Source organism: Aptenodytes forsteri, unplaced genomic scaffold (assembly GCF_000699145.1).
Source record: "Aptenodytes forsteri isolate BGI_AS27 unplaced genomic scaffold, ASM69914v1 Scaffold79, whole genome shotgun sequence".
Lineage (NCBI taxonomy): Eukaryota > Metazoa > Chordata > Aves > Sphenisciformes > Spheniscidae > Aptenodytes > Aptenodytes forsteri.
The window spans coordinates 2330323-2342710 of NW_008794776.1; the positions used below are offsets into that span (position 1 = coordinate 2330323).

The 12388-nt window shown below is 38.5% G+C and overlaps 1 protein-coding gene across 2 annotated transcripts in view; it reads left to right on the forward strand.

The window, feature by feature from the left end:
- The first annotated feature begins 155 nt into the window (after positions 1-155).
- Positions 156-12388, forward strand: part of SFSWAP (splicing factor SWAP homolog) — a 51448-nt gene continuing 39215 nt past the window's right edge. For both annotated transcript variants that reach the window (XM_009274328.1, XM_009274329.1), the window contains exons 1-6: positions 156-533; positions 3004-3173; positions 3699-3836; positions 7115-7200; positions 11328-11553; positions 12004-12119. In XM_009274328.1, coding sequence (XP_009272603.1) covers positions 274-533; positions 3004-3173; positions 3699-3836; positions 7115-7200; positions 11328-11553; positions 12004-12119 — 996 coding nt within the window. In that variant the 5' untranslated portion in view covers positions 156-273. The remainder of the gene's footprint in view (positions 534-3003; positions 3174-3698; positions 3837-7114; positions 7201-11327; positions 11554-12003; positions 12120-12388) is intronic.

The window sequence follows — 12388 nt, forward strand, 5'->3', positions numbered from 1 at the left end:
CGGTAGCGGGGAGCGGAGCCGCGTCCCGCCGCGTTTCCCTTCCGTTTCACGCTCGGGCTGCCAAAAGCGACGGCGAATCTGCCTGCCGCCGGAAGCCGGCCTAGCCTCTGCTCCGCCAGCGGAAGCGGAAGAGTCGCCATTTTGTTTCGGGTGATGGCGACTGTGGTGCTCTGGAGCTGGGGAGTTTAGTGCGGGCCCGGTCTTCTGGGGGACTCGCTTCTCGGACAGTCGTTGTTACTGCGAGTTTCCTCCTCCTCGCTGCATCCCCTGGTGATGTACGGAGGGGTCGGAGGTTCTCGACGGACTGCAGAAGAAGCAGGCCCGCCGCCCCTAATGTTGTTGTCAGGCGGGGGAGCGGTCCCCGGGCCCCCCGGAGGAGGTGGAGGAGGAGGTGGAGGTGGGAATAGCCGTGTGGAGCTGCTGGTGTTCGGCTATGCCTGCAAGCTGTTTCGAGATGATGAGAAGGCTCAGTACCAGGAGCAGGGGCGACACCTTATTCCTTGGATGGGAGACCCCAAGATCATGATCGATAGGTCGGTGTAACACAACCCCCAGACTCTGCTGCGAGATCTCCTGTTATAGCCTCTTTCTGTTCCTCCCCTTATGCTGTGGGCAGGTGAGGGCGGGGGATGAGCAAAGGGCTCGTTCTGGCAGACGTGTGGGGATCTTCTTCACTGGCAGAGTTGGAGGGCAGCTCCTCCTGGTAGAGTGCTTCGAGTGCTGCTTTTGTAACGCTGCAGGGCCGTCCCCCCGGCAGCGGGAACTTGGGGTTCCCCGCTCTGGCAGTGTTGGGAGGTTCCCCTCCTTCTGACAGTCAGTGTGCGTTGGGTGTTTTTGCTCCACTTGTTAGGGTAGGGTTTACAGGGTGGAGTGGGAATGATCTGTTCCTTTTCAATGCAAACCACAAACATCATCTTTTCTCACTTGGAAACCAAGGGAGCCTTATTGCGTGGGAATACTTACTAGGCGCTTTGTATGTTCTCTAAGCGAGAAGGGTGTAGTGTGAGGAGTGGAGATGTTTATCCACCTTAGGGGAAATGGGGTTTTCTTATTTCTCCTACGTAATCTGGCTGCAGGCTGTTGCTGGGATACGCCAAAAGCAGTTTTTGGCCTAATTACTTTTTCCTTGTGCCATGATTCACTGTATTAGGCAGAATGGCTTTGATTTTGGGTGCTTGCTTTTCAAATCTTATGTCAGGGGTGGCTTTTTTTGGTTCTTTTGCAGTAGGTACAGGTTCATGGCCAGAGAGAGTAATGGAGTCTGCTTTGATGTTTCTTCTGGTCTCTAAGTTGTTTCAGCAGTGCAGGGTGGGATTTAGAAATAAATTCATTCAGAATGAATTTTCTGAATATTTCCTTGGAGAGAGGGAAAATGGGAGGTCAGGGTGGGTATATTTGAGTGAAGCACTGAAAGTACAATTTAAGAGTTGTGGCTGACCCTGAAAACCTCAGTGGGAAAGATGGAAGGATTTTGGTTTGAAAAGGATCACATGACATACTATAGATATTTGTTCCCTCAATTTCATCATTGCTTTGGTGCTATATATGATTTTTCTTGTTTTGATTTAACAACTGTATTTGGCTTGGAAAAATACCAGTAAGGGAAGATCTTTTCATTTCCTTCCAGAAGACCGGAGGAAAAAGAAATGCCCTTGCACTATTTTGGGGTTTACGCCATTAATGATTTTTATGATTGAAATTAATTTGTTAAATTGGAATAAACATGAAGACGTGAAAAACCAACCATAAATGTTTGTAGCTATGTTTAATTTCTTAGTTACATGAGAATAGAAGTGTTATGATGCACACTTCTGATCCAGATCACTTCTATGACAGATTTCATTAGTAGGTAGAGGCCATTTTTGTGGTCCTGTGCAACAGTAACCCAATTTACAGGCGTTACAGAAATTGTTGGGAGCAAAAACTAAGTATGTGCATGTACGTACATACAATACCGAAAAATCTAAATAACATACATTTGTAAGTTAAGATAGCTTGCAATTACTAATCTTATAAACTCCTTTGGAAGCTTAGATTCTTTTTATCTCCAGCAGCAGGAAGTCTTCATTTTCACCATTTTGAGAAAAGCACATTGCTATGAGAAGACATGGGTTGAAGTTTGCCTGTGGACAGAGCTTGATTAACCAGACCTACATGTTTCATTAACTTTTTGCTATAAGAATATTTACTTTCTTTGTTTTTGGTCTAGCAAGTTGGCACAAGTCAAGAGTTGTGTGTGGGAAGACACCTCAGCGGAGTCGAGTTTACTGTTGCTTTACTTTTCAATCAGTTTCTCTTACTGATGCATAAACATTATCCCAATGCAGTGCTTTTCCTGCAAATAAAATTATTTCTGCTTAGTAGAAAGGAACTGTACGTCATTGATCTTTGCCGTTTTTACGGTGAACCTCCTTAAATTGCATGTATATGTTACTGTTCCTATGTATGTGTGTCTCTCTATCACATAACCCAGAACTTATTTCCTCAGCCAAATGGCTAGGGGCCGAGCCTAGCCATGATTTTACCTCCAATGGACGCAAGTTTCTATGGTGAAGATATCTCCTGAGAGTTCGGGACTAGCAGAAAGAAGCGAGGAAATTTCGACCGTTTGGTTCTTACGGATAGGTATTTATGTATTCGGGTTTGTGTGAATGTAAGCTATTTGACTTTCCAGAAAAACGTATTTTGCAAGTGACATTGATTGGTTGGTTGAAGCACGTACGGTAAGAGCTGTTAAGGAAATGGATCCCGCTTAAACTATTAAAGGATACCTTTGCCTTTAATTGTAATAATTTATTAGTTTCTTTGAGAGGAATTTAGACTATTAAACAAATTTTCGATAGTTGGTGACAAATGATTAGCAAAATTAAACGTAACTTCTAAAAGGAAATATGCTTTAACGTATAAGTATTTTTTTTTTCATTTTTAATGGGTAAGTATTTAAGTAGTCGCATAAACCCAAGCCCTAAGTTTTTTGCATTGACCAGCTGTTTCATCTTGCAGGTACGATGGGCGTGGTCACCTACATGACCTTTCTGAATATGATGCTGAATATTCCACGTGGAACAGAGATTATCAATTGTCTGAAGAGGAAGCTAGAATAGAAGCCCTCTGTGATGAAGAGAGGTATTTAGCCTTGCATACGGACTTGCTTGAGGAGGAGGCGAGGCAAGGTATTGCTCAAGGAAACTTCCTGAGTTTAGCATATGTTTAAATAAATAATTATGAAATTAAATTTACTCCTAATTTTATACTCTCTTTTTCTGATGTTATCTTGACAGTACCCAGTGGATTCGAAAAACGGGAGTCTTTGCGTATGTGAGAGGACCTCAGGATAGTTTAAATATAGATCCACACAGAAATTGCCCAGATTCTGAGGGCAGGCTGGGATTTCAGACCCAAAAAAACCCAAAATAAACACATTCTGCTTCATTTTTAGTGTTGCATAAATGAAATTCTGTGCTCTTGTGCATAATTACATTAGAATGTTTTAACCCGCAGCCTTTATCTCTTCAGGAAGAAATAAATGATCAGCATATGTACATGCTGTGTTTTTCTATTCAGTTTTTAATGAACGCTAAAATGATTAGGTGAAAACTTCTCATTTAAAGACTAAAGTAAGAAATATTACTTTTTTTTTTTTAAGAAATTAGCTTTTAAATATGTTCTAATGATTTTTAATTGCATTTTTGTTCAAGAGGAGGAATATAAAAGACTGAGTGAAGCTTTGGCAGAGGATGGTACCTATAATGCAGTGGGATTCCGTTATGGCAGTGATTATTATGACCCTTCAGAACCCACTGAGGAGGGGGAGCATCAGCCTGCAAAACAAAGAGGTAAGGGGTAAAAATAGCAAGGGTTAATTGAGAGGAAGACCATGGCACCTCTGTGTCTCTCACTTGCAGTTGAAGGTTGAAAATGTGTGTTTCATTAAAATGCAAGTAAAAAATCTCAAAGCATTTCAGCAAAGTCTTTATAGAACTGTGTTACTGAGTTTTTGCAAAGTTCGCTCTTGATGTGCTTAAATGTTTCCTGCTGCAGCACAGTCAATACTACAGTAGTCAGGATAGGAAATTTAATTCTGCTGTCTCGCAGATTCTTATTCAGAAAAAAACTAGTATTTCATCACATGGCTGTCTGTTAACACTATGTTTCTTGGTCAAGAAGGAAAAGATCATTACAAACGTAGAATAGTAATTAACGAGAATATTTTTTAAGTTTAGATTTTGTCATCTTAATTATTGTAAACAAGTCTGTCTTCAACATAGTGTGCCCCTCTCTGTGATCTTAAAAAATGCAGAACTCAGGTTCTCATGTTCCCATCTTTAATTACGACAACTTTGCATTTTTACCATGAAGTCTTAAGGAAGCTTTCAAATGTTATTGAACTTTATCTTAGTAAAGTTAGGATTGTTTAATTAACAATTGGGTTGTCTAGCCTACATATTGGTGTGTTACTGTGGTATGAGATGTGCTTTTTTTACCAAGGTGTGTGCTACAGTGCAGGATCATTTTAGGGACTGTCGTGGTTTAACCTCAGTTGGCAACCAGGACAGGTGCTAAAGCTTATTTAGTGTTTTTTGCTGCTGTGTGTGAGAGGTTGTGTCAGGGCAGTGTCCATGCCGCTTGCATTCTACCAAGGGTTTTTCCTGTACTCTTCAGTACTGATGCTGAATTGCGTTGTCTTTTCTGGGGTTTATTTCATTTGTTTTATTCCCATTTGCCTGGTAGATTCCGTAACCAAATAGTTTCTAAGTTCTCTTTACATACAGTTTTTGAGTGTTTCTTGTCATAGGGGTGTTTTTCATGTTGTGTGGATCTGTGTATATATAGGGATAAGCTTACTGAAAAATTGGAGGTGATAGAGAAGAACATGTTTGTAGTTTGGCTCCCCTGTCTTTCTCTACTGCATAGGGATTAAAAAGGTGAATGCCCTCTCTCTATCGGTCAGTAAAAAGGGAATCTGCTGAACCTTATAGGGTGTCTGTATTGTAGGAGGCCTTTGCAAAACTGCATGAAAAAGTGCCATGTTACAGAATCTACCTTTGATCAAGTGTATAAGGAATAAATAAGAATTCCAGTTTCATTTGGTAAGAGAGCTGTCATGAGTTCAAGTTGTGTCTGGGTTGCTCCACATTATTTTTCTTTCCTACAATGATGAGATATGTAGAATAATGTATTTCGGCCTTAATGAAGTAATATTTTTAGGAATAATGCTAAAATGTGACGACTCAGTCATTGACAAAGAGAGATATAACTACCCAGTTTTCCAACAAGTTAATATTTAGTTAATTAATATTTGATGCAACATGGAAGTGCCATGCTAAACTATTACAAAATCTTGCAGTGTAACGAGATCATTGACAAAGAGAGATATAACTACCCAGTTTTCCAACAAGTTAATATTTAGTTAATTAATATTTGATGCAGCATGGAAGTGTCATGCTAAGCTATTACAAAATCTTGCGGTGTAACGAGAGATTACTTCTCTCAGCGCTGCTGACGAGAAGTAGAGATCCTCATAGCAGGTCATTGGAACATTGTCTCAGTTGTGAGCTTTCTTGCTAAACTCTCTATCTTCTAGAAAATTTTTAGTAATGATGGATAACAAAGGGGCATTTTCTAGTAAGACTTGATAGTACTTGGGGCAAAAAGTACTTGGGGCAAAACTGAGATAGAAACATCAGTATTATGTTTTGCTGTAGTTGAACTGTAAAGACTTGTAATAGATTGCTATATGGTAACAATTTCCAATAATACAGGACTATAAATTCTTCACATTCTTTTTTTTTTTTTGTAAATCATAGTAGAGTAAAATCCAGTATTGGAAGATGCAGATAACAGTAATGTGAATTACAGGCTGTAGTTCTGTGAACACTTCAAGTGTTAGCTGATGCCAAAAAACCCAGTCCTATTCTGCTTTGTCTGCTGCTTCTTCCTTCTTTGCTTGATGCTAAAATTTCTGTGTGCCTTTGTGGAGTTAAATTATTTGGGTTCATTTAAAAAAAAACAACCTGCCAGACAGCAACAAAAAAGTTAACTCTCTTGCGTGGGTAAGAGCTTGTATGCAGTAATTGCTATGACATCTCATGCATGATTAGGCTGTTTTGCTGTCTGTGTCCACAGTTCCCATAGTCAGGTTTTCATGCAGTTTGTGCTATCGGATTTGTTAGGATAAAACCGGAATAAATTTTTTCTTAAAGCTAGTAGAATAGATAATACTAAAAGTTACTTTAAAAAATAAACTTTCCACTTCAATTATTACAAAAATTTGTAAAGCAAAATATTTTCAGAGAAACGTTTCAGGTATACCAAGTAACAGAATGTAATACCAATTGGGCTTTATAAAAGAATAACTATTTTAGATGAGTAGTTCATGTGATAAATCTGTTAAATATTTGGATATGTTAAACTTGGTGTAAAAGGAACCATACCAACTTCAGACTGAACTCACAGGTGAATGGCAACATTTTTTTTAATCAATTATTAAGGCAACTACTGGTTTATCCCTGTAGGTGATGAAAGTGGATTTTAGCCTCCCTATTGCCTTCCTGTAGAACTTTCATTAGGGTTAGGAAGCTGATGAAAGTACTTAGGTTTGTTTGCATAGGCTGAAATGGTTGATTAACAGGGAACTGAATTCAGATTAACCAGATGTATGGGTCCTAACAGCTTTAGAGATACTGGATATCTGTAATATTTTAGTCATTGTTAGGAAAGGATTCACCCGGTGCATTGAAAATGGTTCCTCTTAATTTTGCGTGGGTTTTCTTGTAAAAACAAAAAGTAATATTCATGAAAATGAATGTTTTCTATTTGATTTGACACTTGTTTGTCTTCAGCACTGTAGTCAGGGCTAAAGTTTATAGGGTTTTATTCTTCCTAATACCTCTGTTAAGACATAATTTATGCAGTCTTAAATAAACTACACATAACACCAGGGAGAGGAACCGTATTTAAATGTCTTCAGTGCAAATGCTGGTTATAGTTTCATTTGAGAAATTCCTTGGTTGCATGTCCTTTTAGATATACTTTATTTTAATAATTTTTTGTTAACATTTGCGTACTTTGGCATGTTTTGTCCTATAGTATTTTATTCTGTCATTTCTTGTAGAAACAGCTCAGACAGAAAATGTAGAAGAAAATGAAGAACCTTTTGTTGCCCCTCCGGGACTGAATGTCCCTTCTGATGTGGAACTGGTATGTATGTACATTTAACCCAACCTACATTTCTGTCAATTTTCAAGGAGTTTATGGTGCTTTACTGATCCCCCCCCTAACTTTAGTGTGGTACATTTTAAATGATTCTAAAATAGTAGCTTAATTTCAGATGTTCTTTCATGAATTCCTGAGGTCTGTCAACTCTCTTGAATCTTCTTTTTCACACTGAAATTATTGCAGTACTTACGCTAAGTGCATTTAGTATCTCTTGTGATATTATTTTAGATAATGCAGAAAAAAGGCAGCTGTTCTTGGAATGGATACTGACTGAGATGCCGAGGTTGACATTGCAAATGTAAAGGACCATTAAACCAGAAGATTGCTTCTGTTCAAGATTTTTTTCTGGATTCTTTTTAATTGAGTCCCAATCTGAATGGGGTAGGAAGTGATCAAATACAAAGGCTGTGTTTAAGACTAGCCTATTCAAGGAGAAAAGCAATAGTTTGTTTCTAGGAGATTCTGAAATAACTTGAAAGTATTAGGGTATAGAAGCTCTTTCCTTCATGTGATGTTACCAGAATTTGCTACATATTAACCTGTAAACTTAATTGCAACTTGTGTATTTTTACTGAAGGGAGCTGAACAGTTGCCTGCTTGAGTACAGTTGTAACGGTGAGGATTTTCAATTTATTTCAAGTTTCATAAAAGATACTGGGAAGTCAGATAATATTCTTTCTCCTGTACTGTGGTCAGAAAAGTGTTAATTTATATTTGGGCTGCCTTCTCAACTTGATAACCATGGCCAGTCAAGATTCAAAGCTCTCTGTTAGAATAACCAATAGTGAACACAGGGTATTTGTGTAAGAGTGTTTTTCTACTTCATTAGCTTTTAATTAAAAATTTTTATCCTGTTCTGGTTTTTTATATGAAATAAGAGCTATTTAACAAATCTAATGTGCAACTTCAGTTGTTCTAATTTTACTTCCTCTGCTTTTCTTTACAATCTTATAATACATTTCATTAGTTGAGTGCTTACAAACCTACTTCTGAGTTCAGGGAAGATTTTTATATGTTATTGCCTTTAAATTAGGAGTTATACTTTAGTCTTAGAATAAGAACGTTGAGTGCTCAGTGAGAAGCTGCTTATTTAGCATTTGGATGCTGTTTCCAAAAAGTAACTGCTGGTGAAGGAATGTTTGCTAGTTTAGATAGCTGCTTTGCTCGAATTTTGTTCTGAAACTTAAAATATATTTTACATGGAGGTTGCAGAATGCAGTGTGGGGCTTACTGAAGTAATTTCTCAGTCAGCTATTGAACTCTAGTATATTCAAATGAACAGAAAGCAAATGTGGGCATATTTGGTTTTGATTTAAAAAAAAAAAAACAAATCAAAATGTCTAGACAGCAGTTCTGGAAACAACTTATACTTGACCTTGGATTGGGAATTGTGAGAATTTTTTTTGTAAGCCTTGATTTTTTTGTTGTTGTTGTTCTAGTCAAGTCATTCAGTTTTACCAGTGAATGTATTTATTCTGTATTTTTTAATTCAATTACTGTGAAGGATAGAAGCCTGGTAAATTATTGGTGGGGTTTTACAGGCGTGTTTAAAAAAATACTTCTCACTACCCTATTCCCATTTAAAAAAAAAAAAGAGAAATACATCATAAATTCCATTGCCATTATGTCGTTCCACAAGTGATTGGAAAAGGTGTACAGATACACTGCTGATTTGTGGAAGTGACAGAGTGGTGTTCTAGGTCTCTCCTGCATTTACTGCTAATTAACATTCAAGTTAAAAGACATGGTACTTGTTGATGGTCATGGCGAGGGAGGACACTTGTAAACTTTGAATCACTTTGGGGAGGAAACTGTAGTGCTTGGAAATAAGATAAAATTTGAGAATCAGCTTGTTAACTTGGAGGCTTTGTTCACAATCTGCAAGGTGCAGTTCAATGAAGACAGATACAAAATAGTTCCTGTAATACAGAGCAATCCCAAGTGCAAATGTTAACTGAAGACTTAAGTAGTTAGGCAGCACTACTGCAAAAAAGATGCAGGGGCTGTAGTGAGCTGTTCAGTGTATGGCAACTCCAACTGCAGCAGTAATGTCATTCTGGAACTTAAAATAGAAGAGTTGTGTCGAGGATGCAGGAGGTCTCCCACTGCTTAAAACTGTTGATGTCAGGGTTATGGGCAAAGATGACTGTTCTTGACCATTGCATTTTAAGAAGTGCGCGGATGCTATGGAAGTGGGCCGTCAGGGGATATTATCGGTTAAACTTGGGAGGAGAGATTGAAAATTGTTTGGTTTTCTCCAGATGATAATACCAAGAGGCAACATAAGACTTAAAATTATTTTCCAGGGTTACTGAAGATTGGAGGATAGTTGCTTAACTTGCAGTAAGGGAGACTCACTCATTAAAAACTTTTAATTACAATACTAATTAAAGATTGGAACAAAATATCTGACTAGATGATAGAGCTTAGGTCACTGCAGTATTTTCCAGAAGGGTTTTTTCTCTGCTCTGGCAAGTACTCTTACTTTCAGAAGTTTTTACAGGTCTTCTCAGTTTAAATGTTTAGTGGTTTTTTTAAATGTAATAGCAAACTAGAATATGTCTATGATATCTGCATCTCTGTTTGCCATTTAATGTTTTTCGCTTTGTAAAGTTTCTAAAGTTTTGTAGATGAGTGGTGTTAGTAATCTTAGAAGTCAATTAAAAGCATATTAATATTCATAGTGCCTATTTTCCAGAGCACTGGAAAATAGTGGCATCATATGCCACAGCATAGTGGCATCAGTTTCAAATTCAAGACCAGATAGTAATTTCAGATACAATCTTTCTTGAGCTTCCTTGCTGGTTTGCAGCTTTGTTTATGAATCTCTTGGCCGTAAGTGTATTTTGTATTTCTGCATAAGAACCACAGAAATAGAGAAACTTGATGTATGATTAAATAGTGAAACTGGCTATGGACAAAACGTTATCAGTTTGTTGAGAACTTCATGGCCTCAAAGTAATCTTTGGTAGTGTTTTAGAGGGACAAGAAAACTTGAAACAACTAATTATTTTCCATATTGAACATGTTGTTCTAGTAAAGGATTCAATCGGCTGAAAATAATTTCTAAAAATGTGCTGTTTGATCACATTTAGACTTTTTTCCCTAAATAGAGCACCACTGCCTCATGTGCTTCCAGTCTTCTGAAAAAGATTTTCTGAGGTTTGCAACATACTTCTGTATCTGGACCAAAAAAATGCGAAGCTAAAACAAATAATTAATGTGACACTTCAGTCTTTATAGGCACACAGAGTATGTGTTTCACCAGTTTATTGAGCACAAGACAAAACAGAGCTATCTGGGTATGAAACTAGAGACAGTGAATGATGAAGTTCATTCCTTCTTTAACTATATTCTTGTTCTTTTCACTTCTTGGGTTTGATTTGGCGGTGCTCCTTAGATGGGATTTCAGGAGTGGAAATGCATGGATGCTGCTTAACTTTATTAATTTTCGTTTTTCTTTTATTGCTAAAGTGTTCGGTGACTCTGGGAATATGACAGCGCATAGGAATTGCAATTCTTATGTTGGTCTTAAGATGCAACATGTTCCTTCCAAGCAAATACATAGTAACAAGCTTTTCTAGTTAGGGGACAATATTTGCTCATTCAGTGATAACAGAATAAAGGACAGCTGTTGGGAAGACCACCATATATGTTGAGTCTTCAGAGCACCTTGAGGTATTGTACGGTAGGGCCGCTTTAAGTTGGCACTGCTGCGTCAAGAAACACATCTGTCTCCTCTCTTGTGCCAGCAGAAGTGTCTGTATGGCTGTGGAATGTACCTGGCTTAAAAGAATTCTTTTGCACGTCAAACTCAACCAGTATTTGTTCCCCTCTTCAGTTTGGTGTGCAATGGCAAAAACAGTTGTGCTGATAGCAGGAGAGGATCTTGCAAAAGGAAATGAATGAGCAGCTAGGGAAGATTGGGACTGGTTTTTTTTTAGTGCTGATATGTTTTCACTAGTTGAAAGTGATTATGAAACTGAGTCGCTAGAGAAAGCTGAGAAGGGGGGCAGGGAACTACTGCTCTTTCTAATTCCCTCTGGAGTTCTAACGCACTTTACAAGCTGCTTATGAAAATACAAATATATGTTGTTTTCCTCCCACAGCCACCGACAGCAAAAATGCATGCGATTATAGAACGAACTGCAAACTTTGTCTGCAAGCAGGGGGCACAGTTTGAGATTATGCTAAAAGCCAAGCAAGCACGCAACTCCCAGTTTGACTTCTTGCGATTTGATCACTACCTCAATCCCTACTACAAATTCATTCAGAAGGCTATGAAAGAAGGACGATACGCTGCTCCTTCTGAAAATAAAGCGGATGAGAAAAAACGTAAGTTGTTGCTTGTGAAATGGATGGCTTCAGGATGTGAATCGTTGAAACATCCACTGGTCTTTTTTGGTAAAATAGCCACACCTTTTTGGTGCGTTGCAATGCTGTGATCCTGCAGCTGAGATTGATGTGATGATTCAAAATTTTGCTTAAATTGGAGATTTTTAAAAGAAAAGATTGTTTTGGGAAACTTTCAGATAGAAGAGCTGCTATGATCTTGGAGCTTTTAGAAACACTTGTATAGCTCTAGTCCAACAGAAAGTTGGCCTGTGCACTTAAGTTTTAGTTTTATTGATGGCTAGCAATACCTTCTTGTATCTGTTTTTGTGAATAAGGAGATTTATGAAAACGGTTGTTTCTTAAGAACACTTGCTTGTCATGTACTGTATTTCTCTCCCAATACAAATCCATAGCAAACCCAAATAAAATTCAGACATTGCTTTTATTTAGACTCAAGAGTCAAATCTGAGGAAGAAGACGATGATGATGACGACGATGATGGAAATTATCTGCATCCGAGTCTCTTTGCATCTAAAAAATGCAGTAGGCTTGAAGAGCTCATGAAGGTACTTGACCCTATTAAAATTACCTTCTACCTTGTAAAACATCTGATTCATGGGCACAAAAATTCTAATATGCAGGTGTTAAGATCTTTCGTTAACAAAGATTCCCCCCCCACCCCCCCCCTCCCCCCTCCCAGCCCCCCCCCCCCCCCCCCCCCCCCCCCCCCTGCTGCCATATTCTCACGTTTGCCGCCTTCCAGCGCCGACTCTTCCTTTCCTTTCAGTCAGCTGCTGCCATATTCTTGCCTTTGCCGCATTCCAACCCCGAATCC